Source organism: Bufo gargarizans, chromosome 9 (assembly GCF_014858855.1).
Source record: "Bufo gargarizans isolate SCDJY-AF-19 chromosome 9, ASM1485885v1, whole genome shotgun sequence".
Classification (NCBI taxonomy): Eukaryota; Metazoa; Chordata; class Amphibia; order Anura; family Bufonidae; genus Bufo; species Bufo gargarizans.
The window spans coordinates 151,119,388-151,144,528 of NC_058088.1; the positions used below are offsets into that span (position 1 = coordinate 151,119,388).

The 25,141-nt window shown below is 45.7% G+C and overlaps 1 protein-coding gene across 2 annotated transcripts in view; it reads right to left on the reverse strand.

Moving 5' to 3' along the window:
* Window positions 1–25,141, reverse strand: part of LOC122946268 (coagulation factor VIII-like) — a 528,859-nt gene that overhangs the window by 214,688 nt on the left and 289,030 nt on the right. For both annotated transcript variants that reach the window (XM_044305770.1, XM_044305769.1), the window contains one exon: window positions 9,303–9,388. In XM_044305770.1, coding sequence (XP_044161705.1) covers window positions 9,303–9,388 — 86 coding nt within the window. The remainder of the gene's footprint in view (window positions 1–9,302; window positions 9,389–25,141) is intronic.

Below are 25,141 nucleotides of genomic sequence, written 5' to 3' on the forward strand. Positions count from 1 at the left end.
TAGCGGGTGTGTGTGAAGTTATTCTGAATGACCCAATGTGCACCTTGAATATTATATACCCTTTTAGGGATAGATTTCAAATAGCTCTGATATAGCAGAAACCACTAAATTATGAAATTGCTAAATTGGGAATTGTATTTCAACCCAGAACAAGAAATGTGCTTGAACGGACACTAAATAACTCGCCCAGCTACAGCACTAGGGACAGATTTAGCGGGATATAAATTTGAGGCCTAGTATTTAGGCGCTGGGTGACAGGTATGGGTTTAGTGACAGAATTAGACTTGGAAATACACAGTAGCGGGTGTGTGTGAAGTTATTCTGAATGACCCAATGTGCACCTTGAATATTATATACCCTTTTAGGGATAGATTTCAAATAGCTCTGATATAGCAGAAACCACTAAATTATGAAATTGCTAAATTGGGAATTGTATTTCAACCCAGAACAAGAAATGTGCTTGAACGGACACTAAATAACTCGCCCAGCTACAGCACTAGGGACAGATTTAGCGGGATATAAATTTGAGGCCTAGTATTTAGGCGCTGGGTGACAGGTATGGGTTTAGTGACAGAATTAGACTTGGAAATACACAGTAGCGGGTGTGTGTGAAGTTATTCTGAATGACCCAATGTGCACCTTGAATATTATATACCCTTTTAGGGATAGATTTCAAATAGCTCTGATATAGCAGAAACCACTAAATTATGAAATTGCTAAATTGGGAATTGTATTTCAACCCAGAACAAGAAATGTGCTTGAACGGACACTAAATAACTCGCCCAGCTACAGCACTAGGGACAGATTTAGCTGGATATAAATTTGAGGCCTAGTATTTAGGCGCTGGGTGACCGGTATGGATTTAGTGACAGAATTAGACTGGGATATGGCCAAAAAAATAAACAGACTATTGCTGGTTAAATGCACTTGGTGTGACAGCTTCACCCTGATGTAGGCTTTAGCCAAAAAACAACCACACCATTGAGGGTTAAATGCACTTGGTGACAGGCGCAGCTTGCCCCTGATTTAGTATATGGCCAAAAAATGAACAGACTATTGCTGGTTAAATGCACTTGGTGTGACAGCTTCACCCTGATGTAGGCTTTAGCCAAAAAACAACCACACCATTGAGGGTTAAATGCACTTGGTGACAGGCGCAGCTTGCCCCTGATTTTGTATATGGCCAAAAAATGAACAGACTATTGCTGGTTAAATGCACTTGGTGTGACAGCTTCACCCTGATGTAGGCTTTAGCCAAAAAACAACCACACCATTGAGGGTTAAATGCACTTGGTCGCAGCTTGTGCTGGCGCACCACAAGACACAAAATGGCCGCCGATCACCCCAGAAAAATGTGACTGACAAACGGTCTGTGCAGCCTAAAAACAGTGAGCAATTGAGGATCAGCAGCTCAATGATCCACAGCTGCAGATCGATCAGTTAATCAAGTCCTTTGGAGGAGTTAATCTGCCTAATCTCGCCCTACTGTCGCAGCCGCAACCTCTCCCTACGCTAATCAGAGCAGAGTGACGGGCGGCGCTATGTGACTCCAGCTTACATAGAGGCTGGGTCACATGGTGCTCTGGCCAATCACAGCCATGCCAATAGTAGGCATGGCTGTGATGGCCTCTTGGGGCAAGTAGTATGACGCTTGTTGATTGGCTGCTTTGCAGCCTTTCAAAAAGCGCCAAGAAAGCGTCACAAAAGCGCGAAGAAAGCGACGAACACCGAACCCGAACCCGGACTTTTACGAAAATGTCCGGGTTCGGGTCCGTGTCACGGACACCCCAAAATTCGGTACGAACCCGAACTATACAGTTCGAGTTCGCTCATCCCTAGTAACTACATATATATGAAAATTGAAATTAGGGTCTAAGCTTTAGGTTAGTTCTGTTAGTTTATTATTTCCATTCAAGTAATGCAAGTAAGACACGGGCAATGTTTCGGTTTCATCCCTGAACCTTGTCACGGTGAATGGTAAGTACAAAGGTAAATAAAAACTACTCAATGTCAATTTTTGTTTTTTAGTTATTTTGTATATACTGTACAATTCAGATGGTGAATAAAATAACAGTCTAAAGTATCTGTATCATATATAATCAGTTGGTGACTTTGATCTGCATGATTACAATACCCATACATTTTATAACATATACAAACAGTAATTACTTTTTCCCAGCATAATTGAAATATTATGTCTATTGTAGGAAGGAACAAGGGGCCATCATTGATGGTTGGTACGTGTCACCGAGGTTCCTGGCCTCGGTGAGGTAAGAGCTGTTTTTTTCCCCTGAAGTGTCACTATTGCTTTGCAGTCTGACACTTCAGCTGTTTAGTATGGCTGTAAAGCCGATCCAGGATGGCTCTTACTGGGAGTAGCCAAAGTGTTGGGTGGGTGGCTACTACCCACGTTCCAGGCCGGGTCTTGGGAGGCTTATAAAAGGCAGTCACCATTAATCAGGTGGTGTGGATTATCCTCCATCTCACAGTGAAGCTGTGGAGTCTCTGTGGTTTGGGATCTGAAGATGTGTGCCGTGCAAAAGGGCTGAGAGCCGTATGCTGGAAAACAGTCCTCTAAAGCCAGCTGGGGACCGCTGATGAAAAACTGCTAACAAGGTGAATGTTTATATTCAGTGGACTTTCGATGGTGTGAAAAAACACCAAGACTGCAAACTGTTATTTTGTTTTGCCTTCTGTGTGAATAAACACTGAATTATTTAAGTTAAAAACATTGTGATTGCCTCTCTACTGCGTCCGCTACCTGCCTACCAGAGCTAATCCCCACAGTTGGTGTTGGATGAGGGAAAATGCAGTGAGGCAGGCCTGAAGGCCGAAAAGTTTTTTGTTTTTCCCGGACAAGAGTTTATGTCCTATATTAAGCCAGCAAGGTTACGACCCATGTCCTCTGAAAAAATGGAAGCGGTCGTGAAAGCCCTTGTGTAGGAAAACTTGCAGCAGCAGGAGGCTAACAAGCAGCAGCAGGAAACTAACCAGCTGCTATTACTACATGTGATGGCGTTGCAAGCGGCAGGAGCGTCCCAAAATGTCCATGATGCCCGGAAAGCTGTTTGTGCGGCGATCCCTAAGATGACCCCCTCGGATGATGTCGAGACCTATCTGGCAGTGTTCAAAAAGGTGGCCGTGAGGGAGAAGTTACCCCGAGACCAGTGGGCTGAGGTTGTCGCTCCCAGCAAGTGTTTTGTCCAATCTACCCGATGATCAAGCGGCCGACTACACTACCATAAAAGGTGAGATCCTAGCAAGACTGGGGATGAGTGTATTAGTCCGGGCCCAGCGGGTGCATCAGTGGGAATTTAACCCTGGCTGAACCCGCCAGGCCACAATATTATGACCTGCTACACCGGTTGCAAAAATGGCTGCAGCCTGACGTATTGACTACCACTGCTATGCTGGACTGTCTGTTGGCGGATGTGTTCTGGAGGGCTTTGCTGTACCCGCTACAGCACTGGATCGGCCAGGTGTCTCCTGGCAATGCCTTAGAGATGGTCGACCTGGTGGAGCACTACGAGGCCACCAGAAAACTACAGGGGGTTCTTTTGGGAGGGTGCCAGTCAAATCCCAGAAATCTCCACCCCAGACCCGGCGGCTGGTGCCAGCAAAACCCGCCTGGGATGTACCTGCATACCTGCAGCCCCAGCCCCGGTGGTCTTCTGGCGGTGTCAGGGCCGACTGTCCCCATCGATGGTGAACCCATGGATACCAACTATGGCTACCGCCACTCATTGTATGCCAGGAAGCTGTGTGCCACAGGTACCTTTGATAAAATAGACAATAGCCACCTGTGCCAGGTGGAAGTGGGGGACACTCTGGCGGTGGTACTGCTGGAGTCAGGGAACCTGGTGTCCTTGGTAAGAGCTGCCCTGGTGCGGCCAGCTGAGTATACTGGCCAAAAAGTCGGCGTTGTGTGTATTCATGGAGACTTAAAGGACTATCCCACTGCCCTGGTCTCTCTGTCAATGGTGGCTGGCAGGTGGACTCATGAGATGGCCGTCTCCACAAAATGACAGTATGAACTAATAATTGGGAGAGACTTCCCCGGTTTCCCATAACTGTGGCCTGAGGCGAGAGTCACCAATACACATGAGACAGGGATAACCCTAGCAGAGTGGCCCAGCTCAGGGGGGAGACCAGAATCCTGGGAACCTGAGACTGAAGGACCAGCAGTAGGGGTGACCGCCACTTTGGTGGAAGAGGAGGAGACAACCCCGCTACATGGTCCAGAGTTGGCAGACCTCAACGTCTCCGGAGATAATTTTGGTACAGCACAGCACCAGGACCCGACTATATCTCAAGCCTGGGAAAATGTGGTAGTAGTTGAGGGTGAGCCACAGCAACCGGGGGCCGAGTCTATGTTCCCCCATTGTGTGGTTCAACAGGAGATGCTGTATCGGGCAAATTAACTATGGGATGAGCATATTGAACAGTTGGTGGTGCCCAAGGCATACCGCAAGCTTGTGTTGGAGTTAGCCCACCAACATGTTCTTGGGGGACACCTGGGCCAGTAGAAAACGCAGGACCGGATTCTACAGCGGTGTTCAGAGAGGTGGAAGAGTATTGCAAGTCTTGCCCAACCTGCCAGATAACCAGCCCCCAGCCACATTTCCGTAGTCTCCTGGTCCCTCTCCCAATTATTGAGGTTCCATTCAAGCAGATCGCTATGGATCTCATAGGCCCAGTACCGAAGTCCGCTAGAGGGCACCAACACATCTTGGTAGTCCTAGACTATTCCACTCGATACCGGGAGGCAGTGCCGCTGCAACATACCTCGGCCAAACTCATAGCCAAAGAGTTAGTGGAGATGTTTTCCCAAGTGGGCCTACCTTAAGAATTCTGACCAACCAGGGGAACCCTTTTATGTCAAAAGTCATAAGGGAACTCAGTAAACTACTACAGATCAAACAGTTGTGGACGTCCGTATATCACCCACAAACGGATGGCCTGGTAGAAAGGGTTCATCAAACTTTGAAAAACATGTTAAAGCGGGTGGTGTCTAAAGATGGAAGGGATTGGGAGAGGCATGTGCAGGATTAAGCTGGGTGCTACTTTGCCCAGATTTTAGACTGTAAGCCCAGGATAGGCATGTTAGAGTAGTCCCCATCTGATGAGAAGCCACCTTGTCGTTCGGTAAATGAGCCCGACATATTTTTAATCTATTATATGCGCAAAGAGCTTCTAACTGACCTTGCAGTAAGTATAGCCACCAAGCAGCTGATTTTTTATTTAGTATTTGCTTACATCTTTGTGCAATTGACTAGCAGTGTGCTGTTGCTGTAGTTCTACTAATCATATAGTGAATAAACTACTCAGCAGCAGCTAGACCTAAAGCAGGACCTGAACCAGCAGGTGGTGGCATACTTGGACAGCACCCTGCCACCCCACATTGAAGATCCGCTGGACTACTGGGCAGCCAAACTGGATTTGTGGTTGCAACTGGCAGAGTTTGCCCTGGAATAGCTGTTCTGCCCGGCCAGTAGTGTGGCATCAGAGTGGTGCGGTGGGGGCCATAGTTACCTCAAGAAGAACCCACCTGTCCCCCCCAAAATGTGGAGATACTGACCCTTGTCAAGATGACTCATGGTGCCACACCAACACTTTGACAAAAGAGACCGGTTTCTTCTGGCTACCTGCCTCTATTCTGATGCTGCCACCCACCTGATGCCACACATCTGATGCCAAGTGCTCCTTCTTTCACCCACCATCTTCAGCTGGTACTTCAGCTGCTATTGCCACCCACCTCCCCACTCTGTGGAATCCTGATGCTGCTGCCACCTCCACACTATGTCCCTTGCCACTCTGTGGTCTACTGATGCTGCTGCTACCTCAACCATATGTCCCTTGCCACTCTGTGGTCTCCTGATGATGCTGCTGCCACCTCCACACTCTGTCATTGTGCCAATCTGTGGCCTCCTGATGCTGCTGCCACCTCCACACTGTCATTGTTCCACTCTGTGACCTTCTCCTGATGCTGCTGCCACCTCCAGACTCTACTATTGGGCCACTCTGTGGTCTCCTCATGCTGCTTCCACCTCACCACTATGTCATAGGGCCACTCTATGGACTTCTCATGCTGTTTCCACCCTCCCCACTTCATGACTGGGCCACGATTTTGCCTTTCAGGTTATTGTTCTGATGGATCAGAGGAAGGGCAAAATAATTAGTGACGTCAACACAAACTTACTGCTGACACCCACTCCACTCTATCGGGGCAGCTCTACTCGTATAAGCATTTAGTAGAACAGGTTCTGTAGACATCTATGTGGAAACAGCTGACTACAGTGTAAAAGGAGTGCGCTTTTTCTTGACGCTAACAGTGACCTGAGTTATTTGGTCAGTTTTGGCCCTGTAACTGCCAAATGTGCAGTAATTCTAAGAGCGAAGCCTGTCATCTACATGTCATACGGACCCACAGTATTGTTTCACTTCACAGCAGACTCCGTATAAGTGTTACTACAAGGCAGTCTTCTACACCACTATAAAGGCTCTCTGCAGCCAGGAAATATCTGTTTTTTTTAAACGTGATTCGCCACTAATAAATTCACTCATCTCTAATCCTGATGAAGAGTATTGATATTGCCTAAAAAATGTTGAGTTTAATCCCAATAAATTGTTATCCCACTCAGAGAAGTCCATTGCCTATTCTTGGAACACAGTGGGACAGATATCTGATATGTGAACCTGGCGCAAGAGGATAGATAGCAAGTATATTCCGTTTATCTTGTTTACCCCCTTCTCAAATAATGTATTGTATTTGTATTGTGGATCTATCCTGGTTCTGGCGAGAGCCTTTGAAAAATGTTTTTTATTGGTCTTCCTTTACAGTCATATGGCTTCCTGTTGAAACTGGTATTTTTGCAGAGTGCTGCTGTTCATACCCTTGGTTGGGTCCATGTTTGTACCTTGCTATCTTCTGCCATACAAAAAAGTGAAGTTCAACCTGCTTTATTAGACATGTATTTAACTTTTGTTATTTTGGTACCATCCAGTGGTGCCTTTCTTTTCTTGTGAGGGCCTCCTCTAATACTTGTGTGTATAAATTCGGGCAGGTATTTTGCCTCCGTTAATGTATAATTTTTGTAAGCTTGTGCAGAACAAGCCACTGTTTCTTATGACATTAACATGTGTGTGAATCTACTTCCATTAAGGCATAATTTTTTGGCCCTTTCAGTCCACTGTTTTATTAACAAGAAATCATTAGGTTTTTTCGCAAATGCCATGGTCACGTATAGGTATTAAATGTATGTGATCAAAACAGCAGGCATCTGCCAGCTATGGCGCCCGCTGCACTTATGAGGTTGCACCATCTTTATAGAACCCTCCAGTATAGTATGGTGCTGGGCAGGAAGTGGTTAAGTGGGCTGTTTGTTAACACCATCAACCATGCATTTACCCATAGCTATATCTTTTAGTGTCGCTCTGACATTATTTGCTGTATCTGTCATTGCGTTACAGACTTAAAGGGAGGAGAGAGCAGAGAAAAAGCAAAACATCGTAAAACAAAATAAAAAAGAGTTAACAAAAAGATATTAAAAATCTTAGTCCTAATAGACCTCAGAGTGTCATATACCATGTGGAATTGTTTCAGACATAAATTTAAAAAAATGTAAAAATGTGATGAATTGGACAAAAATAATGTAATGGGCTGCTGATTCTAACCCAAGCCAAGTGGGCAATACCTTTTTCTGACATACATATACCATAATAGGGTAAATGCTAAGAAACAAGTGATTACTGAAACAGAAATGTAAGGTGCAACATAGAATACGTACGTCTGGAGTAGTTAATCATAAACAGAAATCCAGAGTTGGAAGCTCACCTTATGGGGTTGTCTTGTAAGAGAACCCCTTTATATGACTGGAGCTATCATGAATAAATGATATATAATTTAGTATAAGTGGTAAATAATATGTTTACTTTAATTTGGATTTAACCCACTCAGTACCAAGTCACTTTTAATCTTAAATTCCAGGCCAATTTTTGCTAATCTGACATGTGTCACTTTATGTGGTAATTACTCTGGAATGCGCTTATCCAAGCCATTCTGAGAATGTTCTCTCGTGATACCTTGTACTTCATTGTGCTACCTTCTGTGATAAGTTTAAGTCAATGGGCGAGATTTATCAAACTGGTCTAAAGTAGCACTTGCTAAGATGCCCATAGCAACCAATAAGATTCCGCCTTTCATTTTCCAAAGGAGCTGTCAAAAACAAAAGCTGGAATCTGATTGGTTGCTATGGGCAACTAAGCCAGTTCTACTTCTACTATACCAGTTTAATAAATGACCCCCAATGTTTTACCTTTATTTCTAAAAAAAAATCCAAAATTTACAGATAGTGATACCTAATAAAATAGTTATCACTTTACATTTCCTCAATCTAGTAGAAACCACCCATAAATTACCCAATTTTACAAACTACACCCCTGAAGTTATTTACAAACTTTTTAACACTTTAGGTGTACCACAAGAATGGAAGAAAATGGAGGTGAAATTTCAAAAATGTAACAATTTTTTTTGCATATTTTCCATTTGGATACATTTTTCCTGTAATACAGCAAGGGTTAACAGCCAAACAAACCTCAATATTTTTACCTTGATTCTGCAGTTTACAGAAACACCCCATATGTTGTTGTAAAATGCTGTAAGGGTGCACAGCAGGGCATAGAAGGGAAAGAGCACCATATGGTTTTTGGAGTGTAGATTTCATTGGGATAATTTTAAGTTGCCATGTCGGATTTGAAGACTCCCTGAGGCACCCCTACAGTAGAAACACCCAAAAAGTGACCCCATTTTAGAAACTACAGGATATCAAATAGTATTGGTACTATTTTGAGGTACATAGGATTTTTTGATTGTTCAATATTACACTTTTTTGTAGAAAAGTGACATAGTTTTTATTTAATTTTTTTATGGTAAATCATGTGATATTTTTTATAAAGCAGCCTCTATAAGGCTGCTGTTCCTGCCATCGGGTCCCCGCCAGCGCAGCGCATACTGCGGTCAGCACGGACTGTGGCATACAATAGGTTAATACGCTGGCGTCTGTGTACTCACCGATGCTGGCGTATACTACAGTGTCTCAACTGTCAGTAATAGCCAGATCCCTGCTGCTGATCGAGCAGGTGCAGCTCCTGCACCCGCCTAAATTGAGCTCCATACATGTACAGTACAGCGCTGGTACTTAAGTCACATCTAGCAGAACCGTATATGTACAACGCTGGTTTAACCTTCTTTCATAAAACTGATTATGCATGTAAACTAATAAAGAGAGAGTTTAACTTCTTACCTGTATCCAGGAATCCACACTGTCCACACTCCATGCATTAATAGATCCAGTATTTCTCAATCTGGCAAGTGATGGTATCCAGGAACCTTAGTAGAATAATAATATAATATGATTAGAGATGAGCGAACCAGATAAGATTTAAAGTTTGCCAATGGTATGCTATGTATTAGTGATGAGCGGCAGGGGTCATATTCGAATTTGCAATATTTTGCGAATATTTTATAGAATATTTGTCGAATATTCGCAAATTTAAACATTCGTTATATTCAATTTTTTTTTACTCAAATGCGAATATTACGCGATCAATAGAGGCGTGGGTCAAAAAGGAATATATAACACTATATTCGATATAGTGCTAAATATTTGTTTTTAAGAATATTCGTCATTTTTTTCCATCTGAAGTCATAATTCCTCCTTGCTTAAGTTGTTTGTCAAGACAAACAACTTAAGCAGGGAGTAATCATGACTTGAGATGGAAAAAAGATGCTGAATATTCTAAAAAAAAACTAATATATAGCACTATATTGAATATATTAGTTTTTTAGAATATTCGTCTTTTTATTTTCAATCTGTACAGTTGTTCCACTTCGGCATACTCGTCCCCGACAAGCGTCGTTGTCACCATGGGAACGCCTGGGGGTTAGAATATACCATCAAATCTGAGTTTTCACAATCTCACTGAGACAAGCAACAAGTTTCAAAGGAAACCTGAAATAATACGCACTGACAATGGAGGGGAATATATGAGTACAGAGATGGAATCATACCTAAAGAAATAAGTTATTATACACCAAACAACTGTACCATACATTCCTGAGCAAAATGGCGTAGCAGAAAGAAAGAATTGCACTCTTGTAGAAATTACCAGATGTATGATTTCAGAATCTGCATTACCTAACAAAGCGATAATGACTGCAACATAACTACAAAACAGGCTCCAACCAAAAGCTATTGAAAGTACACCATATGAAATGTGGAATGGATCAAAACCTAACGTAGGGCACATCAGAGTGTTTGGCTGTAAAGCATATGCCTACATTCCAAGTGAGAAACGCTCCAAGTTGGAAAACAAAGCCATAGAAGGCATTCTGGTAGGCTACAATGAGCAGAGTAAGGGATATAGAATCCTTTGTCCAAAGACCAACAAGGTCACAGTAAGCCACAGTGTTACAATTCTTGAAACATGTGGAGAGGATTTGCGAGCTGAATCAGCAAGAAACACTGACCCATGCGAAGCAGGACAAGAGCCAGAACAAGAAGTGGAACTTACAATCAGTGAGCCAGTACCCACTGAACCCACTAAACAACGAGAAATCAGAAGATCCTCTCGGATGACAAAAGGGATACCACCCCGCATTTTAATCATACTCTGCTATAACACATCAAACACAGGAGCCAACATCCTGGGAAGACATAGAAACTTTGCAGAGAAGGGAAGCCAATCAGTGGAGAAAAGCAACTGAAGAAGAAATAAAATCACTTCAAGAAAATAAAACTTGGTCACTAACAGAACTCCCTCCTGGTTGCAAAACTATCGGAAGCAAATGGACTTTTAAAGTGAAATACGATGCAAAAGGAAACATCTATAGATACTGTGAAGAACTCCCCAGTAACCGTTCGGTTATTTTACCTCCCTGCTACTTAATCCCCATGGATACCTACTCCTAACAATGGACGTAGACATCTAATGTGTATCAAGGACATGTGTACACAAACTTCTGGACATTCAGTCTGCTTCTAACCACAAGACTGATCTACTTAATTAAAATATACGAGATAACACTTTAGACCATTATCTTGGAAAAGACACAGTGATTGCTTGTAAGTAGGGATGAGCGAACTCGAACTGTATAGTTCGGGTTCGTACCGAATTTTGGGGTGTCCGTGACACGGACCCGAACCCGGACATTTTCGTAAAAGTCCGGGTTCGGGTTCGGTGTTCGTCGCTTTCTTCGCGCTTTTGTGACGCTTTCTTGGCGCTTTTTGAAAGGCTGCAAAGCAGCCAATCAACAAGCGTCATACTACTTGCCCCAAGAGGCCATCACAGCCATGCCTACTATTGGCATGGCTGTGATTGGCCAGAGCACCATGTGACCCAGCCTCTATTTAAGCTGGAGTCACATAGCGCCGCCCGTCACTCTGCTCTGATTAGCGTAGGGAGAGGTTGCGGCTGCGACAGTAGGGCGAGATTAGGCAGATTAACTCCTCCAAAGGACTTGATTAACTGATCGATCTGCAGCTGTGGATCATTGAGCTGCTGATCCTCAATTGCTCACTGTTTTTAGGCTGCACAGACCGTTTGTCAGTCACATTTTTCTGGGGTGATCGGCGGCCATTTTGTGTCTTGTGGTGCGCCAGCACAAGCTGCGACCAAGTGCATTTAACCCTCAATGGTGTGGTTGTTTTTTGGCTAAAGCCTACATCAGGGTGAAGCTGTCACACCAAGTGCATTTAACCAGCAATAGTCTGTTCATTTTTTGGCCATATACTAAATCAGGGGCAAGCTGCGCCTGTCACCAAGTGCATTTAACCCTCAATGGTGTGGTTGTTTTTTGGCTAAAGCCTACATCAGGGTGAAGCTGTCACACCAAGTGCATTTAACCAGCAATAGTCTGTTCATTTTTTGGCCATATACTAAATCAGGGGCAAGCTGCGCCTGTCACCAAGTGCATTTAACCCTCAATGGTGTGGTTGTTTTTTGGCTAAAGCCTACATCAGGGTGAAGCTGTCACACCAAGTGCATTTAACCAGCAATAGTCTGTTTATTTTTTGGCCATATCCCAGTCTAATTCTGTCACTAAATCCATACCGGTCACCCAGCGCCTAAATACTAGGCCTCAAATTTATATCCAGCTAAATCTGTCCCTAGTGCTGTAGCTGGGCGAGTTATTTAGTGTCCGTTCAAGCACATTTCTTGTTCTGGGTTGAAATACAATTCCCAATTTAGCAATTTCATAATTTAGTGGTTTCTGCTATATCAGAGCTATTTGAAATCTATCCCTAAAAGGGTATATAATATTCAAGGTGCACATTGGGTCATTCAGAATAACTTCACACACACCCGCTACTGTGTATTTCCAAGTCTAATTCTGTCACTAAACCCATACCTGTCACGCAGTGCCTAAATACTAGGCCTCAAATTTATATCCAGCTAAATCTGTCCCTAGTGCTGTAGCTGGGCGAGTTATTTAGTGTCCGTTCAAGCACATTTCTTGTTCTGGGTTGAAATACAATTCCCAATTTAGCAATTTCATAATTTAGTGGTTTCTGCTATATCAGAGCTATTTGAAATCTATCCCTAAAAGGGTATATAATATTCAAGGTGCACATTGGGTCATTCAGAATAACTTCACACACACCCGCTACTGTGTATTTCCAAGTCTAATTCTGGCACTAAACCCATACCTGTCACCCAGCGCCTAAATACTAGGCCTCAAATTTATATCCCGCTAAATCTGTCCTTAGTGCTGTAGCTGGGCGAGTTATTTAGTGTCCGTTCAAGCACATTTCTTGTTCTGGGTTGAAATACAATTCCCAATTTAGCAATTTCATAATTTAGTGGTTTCTGCTATATCAGAGCTATTTGAAATCTATCCCTAAAAGGGTATATAATATTCAAGGTGCACATTGGGTCATTCAGAATAACTTCACACACACCCGCTACTGTGTATTTCCAAGTCTAATTCTGGCACTAAACCCATACCTGTCACCCAGCACCTAAATACTAGGCCTCAAATTTATATCCCGCTAAATCTGTCCCTAGTGCTGTAGCTGGGCGAGTTATTTAGTGTCCGTTCAAGCACATTTCTTGTTCTGGGTTGAAATACAATTCCCAATTTAGCAATTTCATAATTTAGTGGTTTCTGCTATATCAGAGCTATTTGAAATCTATCCCTAAAAGGGTATATAATATTCAAGGTGCACATTGGGTCATTCAGAATAACTTCACACACACCCGCTACTGTGTATTTCCAAGTCTAATTCTGTCACTAAACCCATACCTGTCACCCAGCGCCTAAATACTAGGCCTCAAATTTATATCCCGCTAAATCTGTCCCTAGTGCTGTAGCTGGGCGAGTTATTTAGTGTCCGTTCAAGCACATTTCTTGTTCTGGGTTGAAATACAATTCCCAATTTAGCAATTTCATAATTTAGTGGTTTCTGCTATATCAGAGCTATTTGAAATCTATCCCTAAAAGGGTATATAATATTCAAGGTGCACATTGGGTCATTCAGAATAACTTCACACACACCCGCTACTGTGTATTTCCAAGTCTAATTCTGTCACTAAACCCATACCTGTCACCCAGCGCCTAAATACTAGGCCTCAAATTTATATCCCGCTAAATCTGTCCCTAGTGCTGTAGCTGGGCGAGTTATTTAGTGTCCGTTCAAGCACATTTCTTGTTCTGGGTTGAAATACAATTCCCAATTTAGCAATTTCATAATTTAGTGGTTTCTGCTATATCAGAGCTATTTGAAATCTATCCCTAAAAGGGTATATAATATTCAAGGTGCACATTGGGTCATTCAGAATAACTTCACACACACCCGCTACTGTGTATTTCCAAGTCTAATTCTGTCACTAAACCCATACCTGTCACCCAGCGCCTAAATACTAGGCCTCAAATTTATATCCCGCTAAATCTGTCCCTAGTGCTGTAGCTGGGCGAGTTATTTAGTGTCCGTTCAAGCACATTTCTTGTTCTGGGTTGAAATACAATTCCCAATTTAGCAATTTCATAATTTAGTGGTTTCTGCTATATCAGAGCTATTTGAAATCTATCCCTAAAAGGGTATATAATATTCAAGGTGCACATTGGGTCATTCAGAATAACTTCACACACACCCGCTACTGTGTATTTCCAAGTCTAATTCTGGCACTAAACCCATACCTGTCACCCAGCGCCTAAATACTAGGCCTCAAATTTATATCCCGCTAAATCTGTCCCTAGTGCTGTAGCTGGGCGAGTTATTTAGTGTCCGTTCAAGCACATTTCTTGTTCTGGGTTGAAATACAATTCCCAATTTAGCAATTTCATAATTTAGTGGTTTCTGCTATATCAGAGCTATTTGAAATCTATCCCTAAAAGGGTATATAATATTCAAGGTGCACATTGGGTCATTCAGAATAACTTCACACACACCCGCTACTGTGTATTTCCAAGTCTAATTCTGTCACTAAACCCATACCTGTCACCCAGCGCCTAAATACTAGGCCTCAAATTTATATCCCGCTAAATCTGTCCCTAGTGCTGTAGCTGGGCGAGTTATTTAGTGTCCGTTCAAGCACATTTCTTGTTCTGGGTTGAAATACAATTCCCAATTTAGCAATTTCATAATTTAGTGGTTTCTGCTATATCAGAGCTATTTGAAATCTATCCCTAAAAGGGTATATAATATTCAAGGTGCACATTGGGTCATTCAGAATAACTTCACACACACCCGCTACTGTGTATTTCCAAGTCTAATTCTGTCACTAAACCCATACCTGTCACCCAGCGCCTAAATACTAGGCCTCAAATTTATATCCCGCTAAATCTGTCCCTAGTGCTGTAGCTGGGCGAGTTATTTAGTGTCCGTTCAAGCACATTTCTTGTTCTGGGTTGAAATACAATTCCCAATTTAGCAATTTCATAATTTAGTGGTTTCTGCTATATCAGAGCTATTTGAAATCTATCCCTAAAAGGGTATATAATATTCAAGGTGCACATTGGGTCATTCAGAATAACTTCACACACACCCGCTACTGTGTATTTCCAAGTCTAATTCTGGCACTAAACCCATACCTGTCACCCAGCGCCTAAATACTAGGCCTCAAATTTATATCCCGCTAAATCTGTCCCTAGTGCTGTAGCTGGGCGAGTTATTTAGTGTCCGTTCAAGCACATTTCTTGTTCTGGGTTGAAATACAATTCCCAATTTAGCAATTTCATAATTTAGTGGTTTCTGCTATATCAGAGCTATTTGAAATCTATCCCTAAAAGGGTATATAATATTCAAGGTGCACATTGGGTCATTCAGAATAACTTCACACACACCCGCTACTGTGTATTTCCAAGTCTAATTCTGGCACTAAACCCATACCTGTCACCCAGCGCCTAAATACTAGGCCTCAAATTTATATCCCGCTAAATCTGTCCCTAGTGCTGTAGCTGGGCGAGTTATTTAGTGTCCGTTCAAGCACATTTCAGGTTCTGGGTTGAAATACAATTCCCAATTTAGCAATTTCATAATTTAGTGGTTTCTGCTATATCAGAGCTATTTGAAATCTATCCCTAAAAGGGTATATAATATTCAAGGTGCACATAGGGTCATTCAGAATAACTTCACACACCCGCTACTGTGCATTTCCAAATCTAATTCTGTCACTAAACCCATACCTGTCACCCAGCGCCTAAATACTAGGCCTCAAATTTATATCCCGCTAAATCTCTCGTTACCGCTGTCCTGTTGTGGCTGGGAAAGTTATTTAGTGTCCGTCAAAGCACATTTTTTGTTCTGGGTTGAAATACAATTCCCAATTTAGCAATTTCATAATTTAGTGGTTTCTGCTATATCAGAGCTATTTGAAATCTATCCCTAAAAGGGTATATAATATTCAAGGTGCACATAGGGTCATTCAGAATAACTTCACACACACGCTACTGTGCATTTCCAAGTCTAATTCTGTCACTAAATCCATACCGGTCACCCAGCGCCTAAATACTAGGCCTCAAATTTATATCCTGCTGAATTTGAATACAATACATTGGGCCAAATAATATTTTTGTTGTTGTGGTGAACCATAACAATGAGGAAAACATCTAGTAAGGGACGCGGACGTGGACATGGTCGTGGTGGTGTTAGTGGACCCTCTGGTGCTGGGAGAGGACGTGGCCGTTCTGCCACATCCACACGTCCTAGTGTACCAACTACCTCAGGTCCCAGTAGCCGCCAGAATTTACAGCGATATATGGTGGGGCCCAATGCCGTTCTAAGGATGGTAAGGCCTGAGCAGGTACAGGCATTAGTCAATTGGGTGGCCGACAGTGGATCCAGCACGTTCACATTATCTCCCACCCAGTCTTCTGCAGAAAGCGCACAGATGGCGTCTGAAAACCAACCCCATCAGTCTGTCACATCACCCCCATGCATACCAGGGAAACTGTCTCAGCCTCAAGTTATGCAGCAGTCTCTTATGCTGTTTGAAGACTCCGCTGGCAGGGTTTCCCAAGGGCATCCACCTAGCCCTTCCCCAGCGGTGAAAGACATAGAATGCACTGACGCACAACCACTTATGTTTCCTGATGATGAGGACATGGGAATACCACCTCAGCATGTCTCTGATGATGACGAAACACAGGTGCCAACTGCTGCGTCTTTCTGCAGTGTGCAGACTGAACAGGAGGTCAGGGATCAAGACTGGGTGGAAGACGATGCAGGGGACGATGAGGTCCTAGACCCCACATGGAATGAAGGTCGTGCCACTGACTTTCACAGTTCGGAGGAAGAGGCAGTGGTGAGACCGAGCCAACAGCGTAGCAAAAGAGGGAGCAGTGGGCAAAAGCAGAACACCCGCCGCCAAGAGACTCCGCCTGCTACTGACCGCCGCCATCTGGGACCGAGCACCCCAAAGGCAGCTTCAAGGAGTTCCCTGGCATGGCACTTCTTCAAACAATGTGCTGACGACAAGACCCGAGTGGTTTGCACGCTGTGCCATCAGAGCCTGAAGCGAGGCATTAACGTTCTGAACCTGAGCACAACCTGCATGACCAGGCACCTGCATGCAAAGCATGAACTGCAGTGGAGTAAACACCTTAAAACCAAGGAAGTCACTCAGGCTCCCCCTGCTACCTCTTCTGCTGCTGCCGCCTCGGCCTATTCTGCTGCTGCCGCCTCGGCCTCTTCCTCCGCCTCTGGAGGAACGTTGGCACCTGCCGCCCAGCAAACAGGGGATGTACCACCAACACCACCACCTCCGTCACCAAGCGTCTCAACCATGTCACACGCCAGCGTTCAGCTCTCCATCTCACAAACATTTGATAGAAAGCGTAAATTCCCACCTAGCCACCCTCGATCCCTGGCCCTGAATGCCAGCATTTCTAAACTACTGGCCTATGAAATGCTGTCATTTAGGCTGGTGGACACAGACAGCTTCAAACAGCTCATGTCGCTTGCTGTCCCACAGTATGTTGTTCCCAGCCGCCACTACTTCTCCAAGAGAGCCGTGCCTTCCCTGCACAACCAAGTATCCGATAAAATCAAGTGTGCACTGCGCAACGCCATCTGTGGCAAGGTCCACCTAACCACAGATACGTGGACCAGTAAGCACGGCCAGGGACGCTATATCTCCCTAACTGCACACTGGGTAAATGTAGTGGCAGCTGGGCCCCAGGCGGAGAGCTGTTTGGCGCACGTCCTTCCGCCGCCAAGGATCGCAGGGCAACATTCTTTGCCTCCTGTTGCCACCTCCTCCTTCTCGGCTTCCTCCTCCTCTTCTTCCACCTGCTCATCCAGTCAGCCACACACCTTCACCACCAACTTCAGCACAGCCCGGGGTAAACGTCAGCAGGCCATTCTGAAACTCATATGTTTGGGGGACAGGCCCCACACCGCACAGGAGTTGTGGCGGGGTATAGAACAACAGACCGACGAGTGGTTGCTGCCGGTGAGCCTCAAGCCCGGCCTGGTGGTGTGTGATAATGGGCGAAATCTCGTTGCAGCTCTGGGACTAGCCAATTTGACGCACATCCCTTGCTTGGCGCATGTGCTGAATTTGGTGGTGCAGAAGTTCATTCACAACTACCCCGACATGTCAGAGCTGCTGCATAAAGTGCGGGCCGTCTGTTCGCGCTTCCGGCGTTCACATCCTGCTGCTGCTCGCCTGTCTGCGCTACAGCGTAACTTCGGCCTTCCCGCTCACCGCCTCATATGCGACGTGCCCACCAGGTGGAACTCCACCTTGCACATGCTGGACAGACTGTGCGAGCAGCAGCAGGCCATAGTGGAGTTTCAGCTGCAGCACGCACGGGTCAGTCGCACTACAGAACAGCACCACTTCACCACCAATGACTGGGCCTCCATGCGAGACCTGTGTGCCCTGTTGCGCTGTTTCGAGTACTCCACCAACATGGCCAGTGGCGATGACACCGTTATCAGCGTTACAATACCACTTCTATGTCTCCTTGAGAAAACACTTAGGGCGATGATGGAAGAGGAGGTGGCCCAGGAGGAGGAGGAGGAGGAGGAGGAAGAGGGGTCATTTTTAGCACTTTCAGGCCAGTCTCTTCGAAGTGACTCAGAGGGAGGTTTTTGGCAACAGCAGAGGCCAGGTACAAATGTGGCCAGCCAGGGCCCACTACTGGAGGACGAGGAGGACGAGGATGAGGAGGAGGTGGAGGAGGATGAGGATGAAGCATGGTCACAGCGGGGTGGCACCCAACGCAGCTCGGGTCCATCACTGGTGCGTGGCTGGGGGGAAAGGCAGGACGATGACGATACGCCTCCCACAGAGGACAGCTTGTCCTTATCCCTGGGCAGCCTGGCACACATGAGCGACTACATGCTGCAGTGCCTGCGCAACGACAGCAGAGTTGCCCACATTTTAACCTGTGCGGACTACTGGGTTGCCACCCTGCTGGATCCACGCTACAAAGACAATGTGCCCACCTTACTTCCTGCACTGGAGCGTGATAGGAAGATGCGCGAGTACAAGCGCACGTTGGTAGACGCGCTACTGAGAGCATTCCCAAATGTCACAGGGGAACAAGTGGAAGCCCAAGGCCAAGGCAGAGGAGGAGCAAGAGGTCGCCAAGGCAGCTGTGTCACGGCCAGCTCCTCTGAGGGCAGGGTTAGCATGGCAGAGATGTGGAAAACTTTTGTCAACACGCCACAGCTAACTGCACCACCACCTGATACGCAACGTGTTAGCAGGAGGCAACATTTCACTAACATGGTGGAACAGTACGTGTGCACACCCCTCCACGTACTGACTGATGGTTCGGCCCCATTCAACTTCTGGGTCTCTAAATTGTCCACGTGGCCAGAGCTAGCCTTTTATGCCTTGGAGGTGCTGGCCTGCCCGGCAGCCAGCGTTTTGTCTGAACGTGTATTCAGCACGGCAGGGGGCGTCATTACAGACAAACGCAGCCGCCTGTCTACAGCCAATGTGGACAAGCTGACGTTCATAAAAATGAACCAGGCATGGATCCCACAGGACCTGTCCGTCCCTTGTCCAGATTAGACATTAACTACCTCCCCATAACCATATATTATTGGACTCCAGGGCACTTCCTCATTCAATCCTATTTTTATTTTCATTTTACCATTATATTGCGATGCTACCCAAAGTTGAATGAACCTCTCCTCTGCCTGTGTGCTAGGCCTAAATATATGCCAATGGACTGTTGCAGTGGTGGCTGACATGAAGCCTGATTCTCTGCTATGACATGCAGACTAATTCTCTGCTGACATGAAGCCAGATTGTCTGTTACGGGACCTCTCTCCTCTGCCTGGGTGCTGGGCCTAAATTTATGACAATGGACTGTTGCAGTGGTGGCTGACGTGAAGCCTGATTCTCTGCTATGACATGCAGACTGATTCTCTGCTGTCATGAAGCCAGATTGTCTGTTACGGGACCTCTCTGCTCTGCCTGTGTGCTAGGCCTAAATATATGCCAATGGACTGTTGCAGTGGTGGGTGACGTGAAGCCTGATTCTCTGCTATGATATGAAGACTGATTCTCTGCTGACATGAAGCCAGATTGTCTGTTACGGGACCTTTCTCCTCTGCCTGGGTTCTGGGCCTACATATATGCCAATGGACTGTTGCAGTGGTGGGTGACGTGAAGCCTCATTCTCTGCTATGACATGCAGACTGATTCTCTGCTGACATGAAGCCAGATTGTCTGTTACGGGACCTCTCTGCTCTGCCTGTGTGCTAGGCCTAAATATATGCCAATGGACTGTTGCAGTGGTGGGTGACGTGAAGCCTGATTCTCTGCTATGATATGAAGACTGATTCTCTGCTGACATGAAGCCAGATTGTCTGTTACGGGACCTTTCTCCTCTGCCTGGGTTCTGGGCCTAAATTTATGAAAATTGACTCTTACAGTGGTGGGTGACGTGAAGCCTGATTCTCTGCTATGATATGAAGACTGATTCTCTGCTGACATGAAGCCAGATTGTCTGTTACGGGACCTTTCTCCTCTGCCTGGGTTCTGGGCCTAAATTTATGAAAATTGACTCTTACAGTGGTGGGTGACGTGAAGCCTGATTCTCTGCTATGATATGAAGACTGATTCTCTGCTGACATGAAGCCAGATTGTCTGTTACGGGACCTTTCTCCTCTGCCTGGGTTCTGGGCCTAAATTTATGAAAATTGACTCTTACAGTGGTGGGTGACGTGAAGCCTGATTCTCTGCTATGATATGAAGACTGATTCTCTGCTGACATGAAGCCAGATTGTCTGTTACGGGACCTTTCTCCTCTGCCTGGGTTCTGGGCCTAAATTTATGAAAATTGACTCTTACAGTGGTGGGTGACGTGAAGCCTGATTCTCTGCTATGATATGAAGACTGATTCTCTGCTGACATGAAGCCAGATTGTCTGTTACGGGACCTTTCTCCTCTGCCTGGGTTCTGGGCCTAAATTTATGAAAATTGACTCTTACAGTGGTGGGTGACGTGAAGCCTGATTCTCTGCTATGATATGAAGACTGATTCTCTGCTGACATGAAGCCAGATTGTCTGTTACGGGACCTTTCTCCTCTGCCTGGGTTCTGGGCCTAAATTTATGAAAATTGACTCTTACAGTGGTGGGTGACGTGAAGCCTGATTCTCTGCTATGATATGAAGACTGATTCTCTGCTGACATGAAGCCAGATTCTCTGTTACGGGACCTCTCTCCTCTGCCTGGGTGCTGGGCCTAAATTTATGACAATGGACTGTTGCAGTGGTGGCTGACGTGAAGCCTGATTCTCTGCTATGACATGCAGACTGATTCTCTGCTGACATGAAGCCAGATCCTCTGTTACGGGACCTCTCTCCTCTGCCTGTGTGTGTGCTGGGCCTAAATATATGCCAATGGACTGTTGCAGTGGTGGCTGACGTGAAGCCTCATTCTCTGCTATGACATGCAGACTAATTCTCTGCTGACATGAAGACAGATTCTCTGTTACGGGACCTCCCTCCTCTGCCTGGGTGCTGGGCCTAAATATATGCCAATGGACTGTTGCAGTGGTGGGTGACGTGAAGCCTCATTCTCTGCTATGACATGCAGACTAATTCTCTGCTGACATGAAGCCAGATTGTCTGTTACGGGACCTCTCTCCTCTGCCTGTGTGTGTGCTGGGCCTAAATATATGCCAATGGACTGTTGCAGTGGTGGCTGACGTGAAGCCTCATTCTCTGCTATGACATGCAGACTAATTCTCTGCTGACATGAAGACAGATTCTCTGTTACGGGACCTCTCTCCTCTGCCTGTGTGTGTGCTGGGCCTAAATATATGCCAATGGACTGTTGCAGTGGTGGCTGACGTGAAGCCTCATTCTCTGCTATGACATGCAGACTAATTCTCTGCTGACATGAAGACAGATTCTCTGTTACGGGACCTCCCTCCTCTGCCTGGGTGCTGGGCCTAAATATATGCCAATGGACTGTTGCAGTGGTGGCTGACGTGAAGCCTCATTCTCTGCTATGACATGCAGACTGATTCTCTGCTGACATGAAGCCAGATCGTCTGTTACGGGACCTTTCTCCTCTGCCTGGGTTCTGGGCCTAAATTTATGAAAATTGACTCTTACAGTGGTGGGTGACGTGAAGCCTGATTCTCTGCTATGATATGAAGACTGATTCTCTGCTGACATGAAGCCAGATTGTCTGTTACGGGACCTTTCTCCTCTGCCTGGGTTCTGGGCCTAAATTTATGAAAATTGACTCTTACAGTGGTGGGTGACGTGAAGCCTGATTCTCTGCTATGATATGAAGACTGATTCTCTGCTGACATGAAGCCAGATTGTCTGTTACGGGACCTTTCTCCTCTGCCTGGGTTCTGGGCCTAAATTTATGAAAATTGACTCTTACAGTGGTGGGTGACGTGAAGCCTGATTCTCTGCTATGATATGAAGACTGATTCTCTGCTGACATGAAGCCAGATTGTCTGTTACGGGACCTTTCTCCTCTGCCTGGGTTCTGGGCCTAAATTTATGAAAATTGACTCTTACAGTGGTGGGTGACGTGAAGCCTGATTCTCTGCTATGATATGAAGACTGATTCTCTGCTGACATGAAGCCAGATTGTCTGTTACGGGACCTTTCTCCTCTGCCTGGGTTCTGGGCCTAAATTTATGAAAATTGACTCTTACAGTGGTGGGTGACGTGAAGCCTGATTCTCTGCTATGATATGAAGACTGATTCTCTGCTGACATGAAGCCAGATTCTCTGTTACGGGACCTCTCTCCTCTGCCTGGGTGCTGGGCCTAAATTTATGACAATGGACTGTTGCAGTGGTGGCTGACGTGAAGCCTGATTCTCTGCTATGACATGCAGACTGATTCTCTGCTGACATGAAGCCAGATCCTCTGTTACGGGACCTCTCTCCTCTGCCTGTGTGTGTGCTGGGCCTAAATATATGCCAATGGACTGTTGCAGTGGTGGCTGACGTGAAGCCTCATTCTCTGCTATGACATGCAGACTAATTCTCTGCTGACATGAAGACAGATTCTCTGTTACGGGACCTCCCTCCTCTGCCTGGGTGCTGGGCCTAAATATATGCCAATGGACTGTTGCAGTGGTGGGTGACGTGAAGCCTCATTCTCTGCTATGACATGCAGACTAATTCTCTGCTGACATGAAGCCAGATTGTCTGTTACGGGACCTCTCTCCTCTGCCTGTGTGTGTGCTGGGCCTAAATATATGCCAATGGACTGTTGCAGTGGTGGCTGACGTGAAGCCTCATTCTCTGCTATGACATGCAGACTAATTCTCTGCTGACATGAAGACAGATTCTCTGTTACGGGACCTCTCTCCTCTGCCTGTGTGTGTGCTGGGCCTAAATATATGCCAATGGACTGTTGCAGTGGTGGCTGACGTGAAGCCTCATTCTCTGCTATGACATGCAGACTAATTCTCTGCTGACATGAAGACAGATTCTCTGTTACGGGACCTCCCTCCTCTGCCTGGGTGCTGGGCCTAAATATATGCCAATGGACTGTTGCAGTGGTGGCTGACGTGAAGCCTCATTCTCTGCTATGACATGCAGACTGATTCTCTGCTGACATGAAGCCAGATCGTCTGTTACGGGACCTCTCTGCTCTGCCTGTGTGCTAGGCCTAAATATATGCCAATGGACTGTTGCAGTGGTGGGTGACGTGAAGCCTCATTCTCTGCTATGACATGCAGACTGATTCTCTGCTGTCATGAAGCCAGATTGTCTGTTACGGGACCTCTCTGCTCTGCCTGTGTGCTAGGCCTAAATATATGCCAATGGACTGTTGCAGTGGTGGGTGACGTGAAGCCTCATTCTCTGCTATGACATGCAGACTGATTCTCTGCTGACATGAAGCCAGATTGTCTGTTACGGGACCTCTCTCCTCTGCCTGTGTGCTAGGCCTAAATATATGCCAATGGACTGTTGCAGTGGTGGCTGACGTGAAGCCTGATTCTCTGCTATGACATGCAGACTAATTCTCTGCTGACATGAAGCCAGATTGTCTGTTACGGGACCTCTCTCCTCTGCCTGGGTGCTGGGCCTAAATTTATGACAATGGACTGTTGCAGTGGTGGCTGACGTGAAGCCTGATTCTCTGCTATGACATGCAGACTGATTCTCTGCTGACATGAAGCCAGATCCTCTGTTACGGGACCTCTCTCCTCTGCCTGTGTGTGTGCTGGGCCTAAATATATGCCAATGGACTGTTGCAGTGGTGGCTGACGTGAAGCCTCATTCTCTGCTATGACATGCAGACTGATTCTCTGCTGACATGAAGCCAGATTCTCTGTTACGGGACCTCTCTCCTCTGCCTGTGTGTGTGCTGGGCCTAAATATATGCCAATGGACTGTTGCAGTGGTGGCTGACGTGAAGCCTCATTCTCTGCTATGACATGCAGACTAATTCTCTGCTGACATGAAGACAGATTCTCTGTTACGGGACCTCCCTCCTCTGCCTGGGTGCTGGGCCTAAATATATGCCAATGGACTGTTGCAGTGGTGGCTGACGTGAAGCCTCATTCTCTGCTATGACATGCAGACTAATTCTCTGCTGACATGAAGACAGATTCTCTGTTACGGGACCTCTCTCCTCTGCCTGGGTGCCGGGGCCTAAATATCTGAGAATGGACTGTTCCAGTGGTGGGTGACGGGAAGCCAGATTCTCTGCTATGGAACCTCTCTCCAATTGATTTTGGTTAATTTTTATTTATTTAATTTTTATTTTAATTCATTTCCCTATCCACATTTGTTTGCAGGGGATTTACCTACATGTTGCTGCCTTTTGCAGCCCTCTAGCTCTTTCCTGGGCTGTTTTACAGCCTTTTTAGTGCCGAAAAGTTCGGGTCCCCATTGACTTCAATGGGGTTCGGGTTCGGGACGAAGTTCGGATCGGGTTCGGATCCCGAACCCGAACATTTCCGGGATGTTCGGCCGAACTTCTCGAACCCGAACATCCAGGTGTTCGCTCAACTCTACTTGTAAGCCATAGGACCAAGCCCCTGTTTTGTAAATTGAGTTTTTAAAACTCCATTGTCTCGCTGGCTCAGAGGATGAGTTTGATGCTGTTGAAATTAAATGCTCTTGCTTTCCATTAAACGTGTTTTGTTCCAGCATGAATCTTTGACTCCTGTGTGGATTATTATGCGACAC